The sequence below is a fragment of the Vulpes vulpes genome, chromosome 12, assembly GCF_048418805.1.
Source record: "Vulpes vulpes isolate BD-2025 chromosome 12, VulVul3, whole genome shotgun sequence".
Classification (NCBI taxonomy): Eukaryota; Metazoa; Chordata; class Mammalia; order Carnivora; family Canidae; genus Vulpes; species Vulpes vulpes.
The window spans coordinates 61,527,257-61,544,646 of NC_132791.1; the positions used below are offsets into that span (position 1 = coordinate 61,527,257).

At 44.2% G+C, this 17,390-nt stretch overlaps 1 protein-coding gene across 1 annotated transcript in view; it reads right to left on the bottom strand.

Moving 5' to 3' along the window:
• Positions 1-17,390, bottom strand: part of PRDM6 (PR/SET domain 6) — a 102,561-nt gene that overhangs the window by 80,264 nt on the left and 4,907 nt on the right. The window contains exon 3 of the mRNA XM_072728673.1: positions 11,833-12,140. Within this exon, the coding sequence (XP_072584774.1) occupies positions 11,833-12,140 (308 nt within the window). The remainder of the gene's footprint in view (positions 1-11,832; positions 12,141-17,390) is intronic.

The following is a 17,390-nucleotide window of genomic DNA, read 5'->3' on the forward strand; positions in this document are numbered from 1 at the left end:
GCAGGAATGAAAGTGAGACTAGAATTAACACAGGAACAGAAGAGGCTAGACCAGGAGTAGAAACAAAGCAAGAGAGAGGCCAGGTTTGCTCCAGAGGCGCCAAAACAAGAGAAGAAGCAGGAAGAGAAGCTGATAACCACAGGAGTAAGGTAGAGAAAAGTGGGGTTTGGCATATTCCGTTTTCTTAAAGTGCAGCTGGAGGGCCACGTGAGACATTTGCTAAGAAAACAGAGTGATGGGCCCCAGTAGAGGATGACTGAGTCAGAATCTTTTAGCAGCAAGTCCCCAGATTGAATTTTGCTTGGCTCTCTGCACCTGGAAATTCTTCTGTACGCTAGAGTTTGAGAATTACTGAGCTAGAAGAAAAGTCGCTGAAAATGTAGATTATTTTTTTAGTTGGGGTAAAATACACACAATTTACCATTTTAACTATTCTTAAGTGTACAGTTTAGTAGCATAAGGTATGTTCACACGGTTGTGCAGCCAATCTCCCGAACTTTTTACCTTATAAAACCAAACCCCTATACCTATTATAGATTATTATTCTTCCTGATTTTATTTAATAGTTTTGTTAAAGCTCAGCTAACTATCCTAGATTGAGAGCTGATACACAACCCTGTGGGACACAGATCCAATGGCAGGCATCCCAGTTCACGGGCAAAGTCTGAGCTGAGTTGGTTGTCAAATATTCTGAATATCACCCCTGCTTAGAATGCCATCTACGTAGTAACTCTAGATACCAAAATAGAATTAACATGAAATAAACATATATTTTTAAAAATACTAATTTCAATCTAAATTTTATTTCTTTAGGATATGTTTTGGTTTTATTTATTTATTTTTTGTTTCGGTTTTATTTTGACTTTTTCATCTAAAGTTTTCTAATTGCAAACTGTCACATAGAATTCTTCCTTTTCAGGGCACCTGGCTGGCTCATTGCTTAAGCATCCAACTCTCGATCTCAGCTCAGGTCATATCTCAGGGTCCTGCGATCGAGCCGCATGGGCTCCATGGTCAGGTGGGACTCTGCTTTTCCCTCTCCCTCTGCCTCTCCCCCTACCTGTGCACATTCCCTCTTTCTCTCATAAATAAATAAATAAATAAATAAATAAATAAATAAATAAATAAATAAGTCTTTAAAGGAAGAAAAAAAACAAGTTTAGAATCGTTGCTTTTCATAGGGTTTACACTGACACATTCAAAATTCGTATGGTGTACCAGTACTAATGAGTCCACATGCAGTGGCACACGTGTTTTTATGGACAGTGGCAAATGTGCCACAATGTTGACTTATTGTCATTTAATATATATTGACAAGCCACAATATGCTAGGCATTGAGATGCTATTCTATTCAGAATTCAATATGCAGTGTCAATCCTACCTAATGATTTGTTCCTGGTTTGAGGTCTATGGTCCAAGGACCTTCAGGTTTTGGGGCTTCTGTGTGACTTTTTCTAGATGCTTCTCAGTCATTCCCCTTACATTTCATATTGTAAGTCAGTTCTCGTCATGAGGATGGAGACTAATCACTTAGTGAAATCATACACCTACCAACTTTTATTTATGTGTCCAATATTTACGGTTATCCTTGTTGCCCTCCATTGGAAATGTGGTTTTAAAAATTAAAGCCATCCAGGGGCAACTGGCTGGCTCAGCCGGAAGAACACGTGACTCTTGATCTCAGGGTCATAAGTTTGAGCCCCATACTAGGTGTAGAGATTACTAAAAAAATAAATAAATAAACTTTAAAAACAATAAATAAACCTTAAAAAAAGTTGAAGCCATCCAATGATTTTTTTCACACCCATGTTATATGGGGATCTCTTTAATACATAATCTTTTCTTATGCATAAGCAGCACTAAATAAGTTTACATTTAAATACTATTTAAGCCTGATTTTATAGTAAGTAATCAAATCCATTCAAACTGTGTGTCATGGTCTACTCTGCCCAATTTTTTGTTTTAACAGATAAATAATGGCATTATAACTATGTGCAGAATACGCTAGAGACTTAAAAATTACCATAAAAATCTCAGTTGAAAAAGGGAAAAAATCTCTTATTTTAAGAAGTCATAAATACTGTCTAAATTGCACAGTAGTACAGTATGACTCTCTTTTACACAAGGAGAAGTAGCAGCACGAAGAAACTTAGTAGTTTCCCTAAAGTCTAACATGAAAGTAGGCAAATTAATGAGTCTTCCTACTTAGAAAAGCATTTCAGAGCTCTGATGATGCTTTTTTGTTAACACCTTCATGTATAAAAAGGAACACAGAAATTTTTTCCTCTCTGAGGACCGCTAAAATCTCCCTATCCACCCCAGAAAGCCTCTGGTCATATTAAAGACACGTACTAAAAACATACAAAAATATCAGAAGTGTTTCTGTAATACAGCAGGGCCTGCAGACCGCTAATGAAATTTCCCACCAGGAGAAATACACAGACAGGAGGATGGAACTAGACCCCAAAATCAAAGCCTACTCATGGCTGAGCCAAATTTAACCATTTGAGGAAAATCCTATGAAAACAATGTCATTGGTTGTTGCCTTCAAAGTGTTTTGTAGTACCAAGGACACTGAGCAAATATCTTTACCAAAACTGTGATTTCAATCAGATAAATATGTATTATATTACAAGTCGTCTCTCAAAAGGCCATTACAAAAATCCTCAACAATGGGGGTGGGGGTGGGGCGGTGGCACCTGGCTGGCTCAGTTGGTGGAGCATGCAACCTTTGGTCTTGGGGTCATGGATTGGAGCCCTGTGTTGGGGGGTTGAGACTACTTAGAAAAAAAATCTTTTTTTTTTTAAAGTCATAATAGTTACCACTGATTTATACTTCTATATAGTTTGAATTTTTTTAAAATGAGCATAAACCACGTTCCATAGAAAAGCTCATTTCCATTTTTTAAAGCTTCATTATTAGATTTTTCCACTTTGTAGATTATCCAGGTCAAATTCTAAGTTGCAATTAATTGCAACAAACTGAAATTAAGTGCTTTTCTCACTAGTCTAACATTTTCCAGAACTCTCTGCCTCCAGGAATGATTTGTGCTTTTTTTAAAATTAAGATCACAAATGAATTTGAAGATAAGTTTGGAGACAAACAAAACAGATTCCAAAAGCACTGTACTCTAACCAAAAACTTATTTATGGTTTATCTACCATTTTGGAGTTTGCACGGATATGTGAGAATTTAGCACTGTTTTACTAAATTTGTGATCAACATTAATATTCCCAAGTGTACTAAGAACACTTAGGTCTCAGTGCTTTACAAGACCCTGAAAACATGACTTGATTACATTTAATTTGATTCCAATTAAAAAGCACTTAAGAAGTTTCTGCTGAATTAGATTACACTGAATGTTTCTATAGAAGACACTTCATTATCTGAGGCAGCTTTAATTTAAAGTGATCACAGAGAGTGAAAAACACTGTTCATTTTAATAAAATGGGCTTAGCCCCATATCATTATTTCACAGTTGCAAGCTGGAGATTTCGGTTTATTAAATAAATAGGCAAGGGCACTGGCAGAAACATCTATAACAGTGAGTGCCTCCCTTCACAGTTGACCCAAGACAGATCTGGTCCCGTGGCTTTTAAGTCTTAACAGAAATCAGAAATACCTGTGGAAGAGAACGTTTTAAATAAAAATGGGGTGATACTATCAAGATGCTGAAATGAAAACACTGCCTTTCTACTGAATTTTTAAGCCATGAATATTACAACTAATTAAAAATGAAAAGGAAATTCTGACTTCTCAGACAACAATACCCACACAAACCCAACGACACGTCGCCAAGCCAAGGGACTTCCTAAAACATGACGTTTTTCCCTTTTAAACAAAGGACTACCTTAATATCAAATATTAATGTATTCAAATGAGGACAAACTGAAAAACTTCTTTCTTTGTCTTCACAACAGTGTGAAATGATTTTCTAAAGTGTTATTATTTTACAAGCCCCATTTTGCTTCAGAGTTCCAAAAGGGAAAATTTATGATTAAAAACAAAATGATGATTAAAAACAAATGTCTAAAGTCAGTTATTTTGAACTAAGCATAAACCGCATGGCCAGCTTTCATTGGACCCAGCTCTGCAGACACATTTGGCATGCCCACCTCTGATATTTCAGGAATAAAGGCAACTCTGTGGTTTGTGGTTAGTGATTAAGCACCAAGTGGACTTGTTGTGTGTGTTCCCCTATAGGAAAATCTACAGCGTTTTGAGAGCCTCACGCTTGTAACAATGTCTTTATTATGCCTTCCAGAATTAATTGACCTAAAATCCAGTGACTCTACGATATATCTATTGGATAATTAGAACTCTAAGGACCAACGAATAAAACACATTATTGACTTTCAGATCTTCAATCAAACAAATATTTATAGCCGCAATTTGCAAAAATCATCTCCTTTTAAGCTGGCATCGTTTCAGAATCTGCGCTTCTGATCCCAAGCACATTAGGATCCTCAGCACCTGCCTCCAAAATTTGAACTCAACCTGTGCAAACAATGCTACAACCTTTAAAAGAACCTGCGCCTGCCTAAGTGAGTCACCTCTGAAGGCAACTGAAACTTGATCATTGTAAGGTTCTCTAGAAGTCGGCCTGACCTTGAGACCACACACAACAGGGGAGGGGCAGTGAGGACCAGTGACCTGGTTTAGTGGCCAGTAGCTATAGATATCAGAGAATGTGTTTGTTGTCAATGACAGTTGCTGAAATCTGTCTATACCACACTGGGACAATCAATTTTGTAAATGATTGCAATAATCAAGGAAATTGCCTAATTTATAAATCCTTGCATACAGCATTTTAATGGATTCCTCCATTTTAATGCTGATGCCTTCAGAGCGGAATGAATTGTTGTCCAGGCTGTCAGGACACCAAATGATAAAAACATTCCGCGTGGTGGGGAAGCCACACTGCATGGATATTCAGGCCCTCAGCCCATGATCATTCATTAGTGACCTCCACCAAAGTTTCGCATTGCTCAGCCTCTGGAAGGGCGGAGGAAGCCACTGACCTGTGTCTAGGCCTCGGGGGACATCCCGGTCACGGTTTTGGAGTTTTGAGCAGCAAAAGTCACCTTTTGGCTAGATAGTCAGGCACTGCCTGCGTCCTCTGGTTTTGAAAGCACCACACTGGGTCAGTTCTCCTCCCTGTCCTAACGCTGAGCCCTTCCTCGCCACCCAGCCTCAGAGTCAGCAGGCTCGGCCAGCAGCCCTCCATGAAGTCAGTGCATTGTGCAGCATGGCCCCTCGGAGGAGACCTGATCCTCACCCTCCCATGCCCCCTAACAGGTACACGGATGCTCTCCCACCTGGACACCCAGGCGGCACGCTTGGCTCCTTCCCTCAACCCGCCACGCGTAGATTGCTCTTCTGGGTTAAACCCTGGCCAATTGATTCCAGCCAATGGTGTACTGTCAGTACTTTACTTACTGCTCAATCTCACTAACCTGACATTTATGGTGCACTGATTGGCCTCTGTCAGTGGGGCTGGTTGTAAATTCACTTTGAAAAGCTTTGTGTTAACAGCCTTCAACCAGACTCCGAGAAGAGTACGAACAGGCAGCCTGACAATTGCTCGACCTCCTGCCCTTATTACAGTGAGTAAATCAGGGTTTGAGCCATTAGGCTGGAGCCTGGAGCCTACACAAAAAAGGATTGACATGACAAAAGGTCAACCTCTGTCACACATGTGTAACAATTTGGATAATGGAATTCTGTAACTTATCTGAGCGAGGTGGCAAATGCTTACAAGGAAAAGTATATTCTGCTCTGGCTTCTCTTGGCTTTTATGCTAAGTAGTGATGCCGGGGTCTGTATTTCTTGTGTAAATACACAAGGAATGTCTAAACTCATTAAATCTGGGAGTCTATAAGATTCTGAAAAAGAGAGAGAGAGAGAGGAGAGAGAGAGAGAGAGAGTGCACACAAGGCAGTCCCCGCCCTGGTTCCAGGCCCTGCATTCTTCAGATCGGCAGATGGAGGCTGGATCTGGAGATGGTGGGCCTGATTCCTCAGCTAACTACCAAGCACCATTTTGTATTCCATGACATTTGTGAGACCCGTAATATTACCCTACCACCATGAAGTGATTTCTGGGTAACAAAAGAGATTAATCAAATAATTCAAAGTGCCTTAAGTGACACAGTAAAATAATAAAACAAAGAGGCTCCTGTGCAAGTTCCTCAGGTCCAACATGACCATCAACACATTTTCATCGGCTCGCTGGCTACCAGTGGGGAAGACTGAGGTTCTGAGTTTAATTCCTTGATCCTCTTTTCCAGTCAGTGTGGAAGAAAGGGGGGTGGGTGGGCAGAGAGAATCACCTGATGTAAGGAAATATGCAGTTGTGACAGGAAATACTTATGAGGTTTTTTTTTTTCCACATGGACAAAATATTATCAATAAGAGAAGTGATCTGTAAACAACAGATAAAATGAACTAATGAGAGAAATCATCCCGCAGATACAGAACATATCACTCTTCATAAAGTATTTGCAACTGAAACACTGTCTCATCACATGCATATTTGGATTGAACCTCACTAGTGTGAGAATTTCCAAATGGCTACAATAGATGTCTTTTTTTTTTTTTTAAAGCACTATCACTTTTGAATTTTAGAAAACCACGAGTGGCACTGTGCAGGGTGATACATAAACCAAAGAGAACCAGGACTTGAACGGGCCTTTGCCAAGCCAACTTTAAGTACCAAGTTTTGATTGTGAACACAATGCTGGAAACCATTCCAAGAGGCGGCAGATGGTTTTACAGTTTATGTAAAACTACAAAATGCTCACACTCTATCAAATGGGCACCACTATCGCAGACATCCTCAAATCAAATGAGGCAAAGCCAGAGAGATACACCAGCTGTTCCTCTGTAAATTTAAAACATAACAGCAACATGACTATGGCTTCTTTTTAGGAAGAATTTATTTGGAGTTCATGAAATTGACATATTCAAAACCAAGCTGACAAGCAATCTAGTATATTAAATGATAAATTACTAAGAAGCACAATTTCTACTTCACTATAACTGGAACAGCCACATAATTCTAACCCCTAGTGCTTTGGTGAATCAGACCCAACAAGCCAAAATCTATTAAGCAAAGCTATGGACTATATAATTATAGTGTTATCACCAGAACAATTTTAAAATGGTTCCTGTTAAGTTTTTAAGTGGTTTTAATTTCATTTTAAATAATTAATTTTAAATTATTTTTTAACATCTAAATATTTATATACAAATGAGTACAGTACTATACATGGAATTGGGTGATTATACAAAACCTAAGTAATGCGTTTAAAATATGAAGTCATATCATTTCCTCCAAGCACCAGTTTCCTATGATGGTTTTGAAATATAAACGTTTAGCAACGTGTAATATATTTTTAATATTGGTTTCATCAATGTCTTTTGACCTAAGCTAAATGGTAATGATGAAAAATAGACCATTTGCTTAAAAGCAAATCTCTTATTAAATCTAAAATATTATGGCATAAAATCAAACCACAAAAAAAATCCTACCCCATATTATGTTATTCCCCCTTGATTTTCTGAAGAAAAATAATGAAGGTTTTCACATAGTGTAAACGAAAATGAGACACTCAAATTTACAGAGGCAAAGACAGATTCTATAAAATTAAAGCCCTTTCTAGTACCTTGACCGTAATCCTAACAAGTCACAACATACTTCAATTAGCAGAATAATTTTTCTAGGATGAAAATAAGTGCAATTTATTTTGTCATTGTCACTAAAATTTCCTGTCAAATTAGACTTTGATTTGAAAGGCCTGGGTAATTCTGGCCTATCTTAAACTGTTACTTTATTTTAAACTTCCGTATTTTCTATCCACTAGAATTTTAAGTTTACACGATGTACATTCCTCAGGTCCAGTCATATTAAATTCTGATGTTAAGCAGAAAGGGGAAACCATGTGCAACTAGATTAATTTATCTCAAGGGAAAAAGGGCACATTAATAATTGAGATAATGTTTTCATAAATGCTGAAATCAAACGTGTCTTTTCACTTCTTTATTAGAAAACACATTAGAGCAAAATTATCTCACTCTCATCAATAAGACCTAATTGCTGAGAAAGAGTATGTTTTCTTTGCGAAACATTCAGAAAGATTTTTCTCATTATGGCCAAATAAGCTAGAAATATACCATGCATCCAAGTCTTGCTGGAATAAATGTATATAAGCAAAACGAGTGATTGTTTAATCCGTCCTGTAATGTTTTTGTTTTAGACTCTGTGAATTTATTATTTTTTGTAAAACACAGTGAAATCTGATTCTAAAAGAAACTGACCCCCCCCCCCCCAAAAAAAAGACTAGTAATCGGGCTTTCAGTTTGTTCATCTCCTTAAAAGGAAAAAAAAAATCACCTGGGCTTCTTGCTTTAAAAGAGAAAAAAAGAAAAAACTCTTCGAATTGCCCATAGATACCCCAAAGAGTCAAAATATACTGCAGATAATGGAATGATATTGAACTTTCTTTAAGTTGCTATATTTTTTAAGAACCAGGATAATTAGCACAAAGAAAATATTAACTAAAAGCACACTGACAAAACAATCAAATAAGCTCTCAATGGCTGAGGTATGTTAAATATTAAAAAGTCATTTTGTACAAAGAGAGCTTTTAATGATTAAACAAAGGGAGTAACTAAGGTGAATCTGATTGTTTCTGTAATAAGCCTTCATGTGTATAATAAAGTACAGCCATACTAAAAACAATGAACTGTAAACTGAAACAAAAATCCATCATCTACTTGGAAACAGTGACGGGAAAAGATTAGCAATCCATTTATTGTACTGAAATAAAGATAAGTAACCCTGGTAAGATCCATCAGGACCTGAGTATTGAACTCTAAATATAAAGACATTTCTTCATCAGCAAGTGACTTAAAAAAATGTGAGGAAGAGAGACGATTCCAGTTGACTTTTAAAATGAAATGGTAATGATTCAACTGCTTTTAAGTTTTTAAAGATCTGCTCTATGTCGACCTGCTATTCTGGAAGATATCTAAAAGAATGTGTTTTTTTTAAATGGATAATTATTATGTGAGTCATTAAACAATTATTGCCAAAAGTTTCCTATAGATCTATCTTGTATTCCGACTATGGATTCTTTCCTAATATGATGACTACACTTTTTTTCACAATAAAATTGAGGTTTGAAAGCAAAGACTAACATTTAAGGAACAATCCAGCATTTAGACTCTCCTGTTATAAATTTAAATTCAAATCACCACATTTCATAAAAAAATAAATCATAATGCTTAAAAATTAAAAACTCAAGACTTCATAGCTTAAAAATAATCATACTAATAAAAACCTGAAACCCTATGAGAGTAAGTTTCATCTTAACAAATGGACATTGGCACTAAGGTACCTGGCCGTACTCTGTCACAGTTTATAGGATCTCCCAGTAGACTGATAGATTTTGCACCACTGCAGTTTTAATATCCCTTCAATCCCCGAAATGTTTGCTTATTCTAACTCTTCTTACAGATGATAAAAATAAATAGGTCATGTTCTGAATTCAGAAGGAGGGATCTGGAGATCCTTCAAGCATGCATACACCCAGTAAGTCTTTTTTCTAACACAGAACCAACTCAGTACCTGAAACAATAGGTAAGACGAATTTCCTCTCCTCTGATACTGAGGTATCAACAACTCTCAATCCCCGCTCTCCTTATTTCAACAGTGCTAATTTAATCAAGCTCAAGGAAAGGTACAAAAGGAAGGTTCCACAGCTTTCAGTATTAATATGTATCATTATATTCTATATGTGTAGTGATCTCCAGCCAACATCACAAGCATCCACGTCCTTTATAACAAAACTATGAACTATGGGATTTTTTTTCATGTTTATGGCTTCGTCCCCTGGCACTGTAAAAACAGATGAGCTCAAAACCTGGGGCATGAGAGGGCAATATAACAGTGTTTGGTTTTAACATTTGCCGATAGAGTGAATCTGTACCATTGAACAATCGTTTAACAATCTCCTCAGAAAAGTATTGGCAGACCTTTAACTGTATGGTATTAGAGCTCCTAATAACACTACTGGAACATGAAAAGTGCCTGGAAGTGTTTTATAAACTTTAAACCGCACTGGAGGTTACAACTAATTAGTCAGAAACAAAAACCAACTGGGAAATATTTCAAAACCAGATGCTTTGATTATTTCCCACTTGTCAGTTTTTCCGATCCAAAAAGCTCTCACTTCTAACCTGGCTCTATGTACCGAGCCATTCTCTTCTGCCCTGTTTCCCTATAAAAATTTCTGTTTAAAAAAAGGAGGGGGGGGGCACTATTTGGTGACATAAACATGCCCAACGTTTTCTTCCTCGTTCAAGAATCCTATCCTGAGAGATTAAAAATGTGTAATTGTTTTTCCAATTCAGAAGTGAAACAGAACCTGGGAACCTAGGCACAGGGCCCCAGAAGATAACCATAGACTATGCAGCCCATGGCCGCCATGAGGCCATCTTGGGCTCCTGGGCTGTAAGCTCACCATGTAGCTCCTACACCATCAAAGGAGGTTTTACAGGCACAGGCCCCAGCCCCAGCATCCCATGCCAACAGTCATGTAATGGCTGTGGAGACCAGGTTTGTTTTTCACAACACTGCGTCTCCAGAGCCTAAGATAGTGCTGTCCAGAGCGCTCAGCAAAAATGTGAGTGGATTACCAAGTCCCATGAGTTTTAGTTAGTAACTACGAGGCTGCTCACAGCCAGCATGCCCATCTTGACAGGCCACTGAACCTTGTATGAGACAAGCTGCTGTAGAAATGACCCATTAATGGAGACCTAAGGTCCTTGCCAAGTTGGCCTCTAGCACTTAAGTGACTTTCTTTTCTGGCTACTCCCACTCCATTGTACCGCCTGGCCTCAGGCAGATTTACATATGGCCCTAAGAGTAAGACTTCCACCATCTTCTATTTCATAAATCACCCCCTGGGTGAGAGGGGTGGCTAAACCTGGTGGGGGGATTACCTACGGCTAAGAATCTGCCTCTTCAGAACTGATCTCAATAACAACAAAGCTCTGGAAGAAATCTCAGATGAACATTTTTCAAATGCATTCCTTGTTTTTAAATCATAGCATGACATGGGATTGTGCCACTTAAGTATTATCATGAATTGGGTGATATCAAAGTGCTCCAAGTTTTCCTATGTTTGGATTTTCTGTCTTGCTGAAGGCTGCCTAATTGTACTTTGTCAGAAAAGAAGCAGAATTTGTGATTTCAGATTCACAATGTAATTTGCTTACTCGGGATGCTTTGAAAGTTATGAAACATGCCCCAGTCTCTTAAGCTCAACGTTTACAAAATTGTTTTTATCTGAGAAAAGGAGCCTGACTCTCTTCCTCCTGTTTATGCTATGTCCCTTCTTGCCCAGTGCCCAAAAAACATACTGTGGAAGAGCTCAGAATGGGACATTCACCTAGCTGACACCCCAATGCCAGGCCTCCTCTGCTCTATCAACCTCAGCTGGCTTTTCTTTTTCCCAAGATCCAGGGAGACAACATCAAATCCATCCCAGCTGGAACAGAGGCTTGTTAAGGGGATCCCACCTTCAGGAACCTGTAGGCCCTGTCTTCCTGGCTGGGTTGCTGAGGCGCCAGGCCAAGCTCTGCACCTAAGAACTGTACCTTGGCAGACACCCGGCATGTGCATGACCTGAGAAATCTATCCTCCCCTACCCACTGAAGAACAGGGGAGGCTCTCCCGTAAGCTGCCCCACCCCCACCACCAAGGGCCAGGCTGTTTGCCGGCCAAAGCTCTGGTTTGGCGAGGTGCTGAGCCATGAGTGACTTACCTCCCAGAGATGCTGCGTGTTCCTCACGGCGCCGGCCTGCACCTTCTCCGGGGGCAGGAGGACGCCCTGGAAGGGCCCGATCCAGGTGCCCTGCTGGATCCTCTGTGCCGCACAGATGCCGTAGGCCAGGCCGGGCACGGTGCTGGTGCACAAGCACACCTCCCGCGGCAGGTCCCGGAGCCACTCGGGCAGCTCGGGCGGGGGCGCGGCGGCCGCGGCGCTGCTGGTGCCCACAAGCCGGCGCAGCGAGTGCAGCGGCCCGTGCATGGGGCACTCGCCGTTGCGGTTGTCCGCGCACATGTCGCAACCTGCCGGAGAACGAGCGGGAGGGAGGGAAGGAAGACGGTTAACCCGCCGCTCAAGGCGGCCCATCCTCGGGCCAATCCTGAGACGACCACATCCCCTCCCCGGGTATGCCACCTGCGAGGGAGGGGACACCTTCAGGGCACCGGGGCCACTAGGAATGGGGGAGAGGTTCCTCTGCACCCCTGCCTTGGAAATCGTGGCACCCAAATCGGCCTGGTAGGGGTCGAGCCCCCGGCGCCCCAAAAACCTTGGTTGCTGGGTGTGGGTGGCATGGCTGTCTCTGTGGAACCCCCAGCTCCCTTCTGCTTCTGGGGGGCGGAGGGGGTGTCTCTCTCTCCCTCTTCCTTTCTCTCTCTAGTTCCCTCTGACTCTCTCCCCTGTCCTCTCACTCCAGGGTGTTTCCATGTGTGTTTATCACTGTCCCATGAAAAGAGCCTATCTCTTGCTCAACCTTCTGTCCCAGAGAGATTCTACTTTGGTCGCCTGGGTATATTTGGTTTTCCTCTTCCGACAATGAGAGAAGATGCTTCCAAAATCACCGGGGCAGGCGGGCGACCCATCCAGCACGAAGCACCCTCCCGACTCCTGGGGAAGCACCCGCTCCCACGGCCCGCAGCCGGCACCAAAGTGGGGAGCCGTCCTTGGCCCCTGGTGGTGCAGAACCCCAGACACTGGCCACTCCAGCCAGAGAGGAAAGGGTGGAGAAAGGGGGACCATTCTAGCGGGTTTGGGGTGCCTGTGCTGGAGTGCAAGCTCTTACCAGAAGCCAAAAAGGACTACATAGTGAATTTAAGGATCTGGGTAATGGCTGAGTGGAGAGGGTGGCTGCTGCCCAGATGATGGGTCCCCAGGCTGCACGCGATCCTCCTCGTGAATTACATGCGAGGGAAGAACTGCCGTGAACCCGGCTCTCTCCGACGTTCCCCCGGGCAGCCAGCAGCCCAGAGGAGGGGATCCTCACCCTCCCTCTGGGTCGGGTGGCTGTGGACGCCCGGTGTCCCTCGACTCAAACTGGATGGGAAAAAGCCAGGCGGCCGCAGGAAGCAGAGCCTGCGGCGACCGCGCTGTCGAATCGCAGCGCCCTCCGGGTTATTAATGGGCCTGGCGGAGCCGCGGTGTCTGCGCCCCGGCCCTGCAGACCTGCCTCAGAGAGGCAGCCTCGGCGCCCGCCAGCACAACCCAGCCTCCCTGGCCCAGCCTCCCTGGGGAGCCACGGCCCCCCCCACGCAACTGAGCCCTAGGGCACCGAGCAGGAGGTGGGATGGGTACCAACTGGTGGGTGGCGGGAGCTGGGGCATCGGTAGATGCGCCAGCGCTGGGCGTCGGGAGGCCCTTGAGGCCTCCTAGCACCTGCACCCAGCTTCAGGTCCGCCAGGTCTAGGGTTGGGGGCACAGGGCACTGTCACTCTCAGTGTGCTTCCATCCATCCTAAAACAGAGGCAAGCCTACCTAACTTTTCACAAAGTGAGTCAGGGAGGAATCTACAAGGAAGGAATCCCCAAGGGCAACCCAGCCGCCCAGAGCGAACCCTGGTTTTGCCGTTTCTTTCAAAGCAAGCCCAGGGTTGACCATGTGAACATCCTATTTCAGTGGAGAAGGCTCCAGCAGGCTGTGCCTTCCCCTCAGTCCCCTACTCCCACACTCTTCCCAAGAGGGCCCAGGAAAGGACAGGACCTTCTGACTGCAGCTTCTTGGAGATATCCCCAGGCCTCTCAAGTGACAAGAGACAACCTGTTTCTACAGGTGGGGAGGTGCCCATGCTCTGGACCTCCATCCCACAAAAGCCCCCTCTCCCAGTGATACCAACTAATGTAAATACTGTGTCAGGCTCTACTTTTGCCTTTAGGGCCTAGACAGAAAGTATTCCTACCCTTACCACATGTCAGCCCTTCCAGATACACTTCACACATCCTCTCTTGCTTCTGACTGTGAAAATAACTACTTCAAGACCAAGGGGGGAATGGAAAAAAAGACAATAAATATTCAAAGTCACCCAGTGTCTACAGTGTTCCAGACACCTACCTCAGAATAATCACCATATCATGATCCCCATTTTGTAGATGAGGTAATTTGAGGCTTCACGAGCAATGTAGCTAGACCAAGGATCAGAAACGAGAAAGTGGTAGAGAAAGATTCACGGTCAAGTTTGCCTACTTCAAAGCCTCCAAATCTAAAGATCTAGGGAGACTAATGAAAGCTGGGAAAATTTTACATCCAAACTCATAATCAGTACAATTGAAGTATTTCACTGAAAGCACTATTTGGCAGGCCACAAAAATTGCTCTAGCATCGGTGAATAACAGAAATTTCCAAATCTCTCTCCCACGCTCGTGGGTTTGGGGAGGTTAAATGTACTGCAAAGTGAACAGATTATGTCCATAACTTTGGATTTTAGCCTCAGAGATGACCTTTCAGCACATTAGCAAAAATAGCTTAAAACAAATGACAATAAGCAAAAACAATATGTCCTGTAAAAATAAAACTCAAATCACCCTAAGGAGCTGCTTAACCTACTTTCCCTTTCTGGCTGGCTCAATGAGGCATATGGTGAGAAGCAAAAGCAGTTGGTATTCACTCCCTACCAGTCCACACCAGAGATTACATCAACTTCCAACATCTCCACAACACGCACTATCACCCCAACTACATCAGTAATAAAATAAGGAGGAACTCCAGCCACCAATCCACAGACAGCAAACTCACTCCCTGTATTTGCTATGCATGATAAAACTACAGCTAGCCCTTTCTCTAAGAAGTCCTCTAAAACTCTCTTCTACCAACTAAATTTCAGTTGCCTCCAGCAGGTGTTGAAAAACTTAATAGTGGCATTTTGCCAAAGAAAAAGCTGAGTTTCTCCCAATATACAGAAGACTACCTGTGTGTAAAGTCCAGAGAGTAAGGGAGGCTAATCCACTTTAATTACATGAGTCTTAACTGATAAACCACTTTGTGCTATATCAAAATATTCTGCTGGAGAAGTTGACCAATTACATCCAAATACATGTTATATCCTGATGTTTTTTAATACACAAAACCCCTGCCATTGAAAATAACTGGCCTCTGACTCTGTGTCTCAGGGTCCCAAAGGAGCCTGAGGATGCTTAAAACAAGTTCTTACTCCGGGGTTGACAAATGTGGCACAAATAGACAAACATGCTAGCAGAGTGTTTTCCAGAAAGGAGCCATAAACGCCTACAAGAAAAGGTTGGAGGGAGAAGGCTGGCTAGATGCCCAAAGTGCACCCCCCAAACGTATTTTATATATGTGCATGTATATATACACACACACACACATAATAAATGCATACATTACATACAGCATTCCACGCCGAGCAATACATAATACAAATGTATTTGTATTCATAAAGAATAAGCAAATAAATGTTCCTAGATTATCCTAAAATCAGGGTTATTTTCTGAAAGTCCATAATTGTTATTTGGAAAGTGTTTTCTCTATCTGTGAGAAATATCAGATTCTCCAAGCAAGATACTTTGAAATGCCATTTTCGAATTAGGCAATATCAGAGATCATGGTCCCTCCTCTCATCCTGAATGGATCTGTCAGGGCTCCTGTTTCTGTGGCCCTGAATAAGGGAAGGAGGTCTCACTAGGTCACAGACTTAGCCACCTACTGACTTCGGGAGGCCAGCCCAAGTGTCACGAAGAGCGCACTTCCACTCTTTCTTTCACATCCTCGTGGATTGCTTGAGTATTTCCCCAAGTGCGAACACTACTGTGGCAATGGAAAGCGGCTCTATTTTTAAAGGTAAAGGGGGGCAAAACAGGCATGGTTTTCTTTTCTGGTGTTTCATTTCTTGTTCTAGGAAAGGTGAAATTTAAAACGTTTCGAGACCTTTTTTTTTTTTTTCTTCCCTGTTTGCAGAGGCTGACGGACTCGTGTGGGCCCGGCGGAGCCAGGACCGCGGGAGGCCCCCCCACCCCCACCCAGACCCTGGGTTCCCCGACGCCTCGGCCTCCTGCGCCCGCCCTCACCCCCCTCTGGAAAGGACACCGAGGAGCAGCCGAGAAGCCTGCCTCTCCGCCCGGGCGGCAGGGACAACTAAGCTATAAATCCTCCCCGACCGCCGGGGAGGGGGCGGCCCCCGGCCCCCGGCCCCGCAGGCCGAGCCCGGCGGGGCGGCCGCGCATCGATCCCGCGGGCGAGCGCCCCGGGAGTGCCGCCTGCTGGCCGCGCCGTGCGCGCTGCGGGCGCGGGGTCGCCGGGGTCCCGAGGCCCGGCGGGGTCCGGGGCCGGCGGAGCTCGTCGGCGCGCCCCCGCCCCCGCCCCCGCCCCCGCCCCCGGGCTGCGGCCTTGCCCTCTCCGCCAGCCCCGGGCCGGCCGCTGGACGGGGCGGGGTGGACGGCTGGGCCCGGGCCCGCTGGAGGCCCCGCAGCCCCGTCGGAACCGCGCAGGCCCCGGCCCCCGCCTGCCGGCCCCGGCCTTCCCGCGCGCCGCCCCCCACCTCGCCTGCCGCCGCCGGGCGAGGGCCTCGCCTCCCGCGGGGTCCTGGAGGCACGTCCGGGAGGCCGTGCGGGCTGAGCGCCGCCACCGCCGGGAAGGGGAGCCAGCGGTGGGCGCACGGAGCCTTCGGGAGGGCTCCCCGTAGGGCAGCAGAAAGCTCCGCGCGAGTGGCACAGGCGCTGGGCTTGCCCCGCTCCGCCTGCTGCCGGCCGGGCCCAGGGACGAGCGCGAGAGACAAAGGGGGAGGGAAAGAAAGCGGAGGGGCGGGGGGGGGGGGGCAATGTGGATTTTATTTGTCTTCCGATGACCGTATTAATAAATTAAATGGGAGCGCCAGGGTGTGCGGGCGAGAGAATATTGCGCCGAGATAAACCTGGCCAGCCCCTGCCCCTGCCCCTGCCCCTGCCCCTGCGAGGCCGCCGTATACAATGCGGAGATGATGAATAGGACGGAGAGGGGATCGAAGCGGGTCTGGGCTGGCTCCACTCTCTCCTACAAAACTATAGGGCAATTAATTGTGGCTTGTCCCCTCATCCTTCATCTCCTGGTGGCACATATCGATGGAGATTACTGCTGATGGACCATTTTATCACCTTAAATAAACAGTCGCCACCTCTTCTAACCTCAATCTAATATATGGCTCTATGTTCAGTTTCAGGGCGCTAGATAACGAATGATGTAAAATAGCTAAATCATGTATGTTACGGGATGGGGCTGGGCCTGCACACCAAAAGAGAGAAAAGAGAAAAAGAAAAATAGAACAACACAAAAGCCCACACGCTGACTCCGAG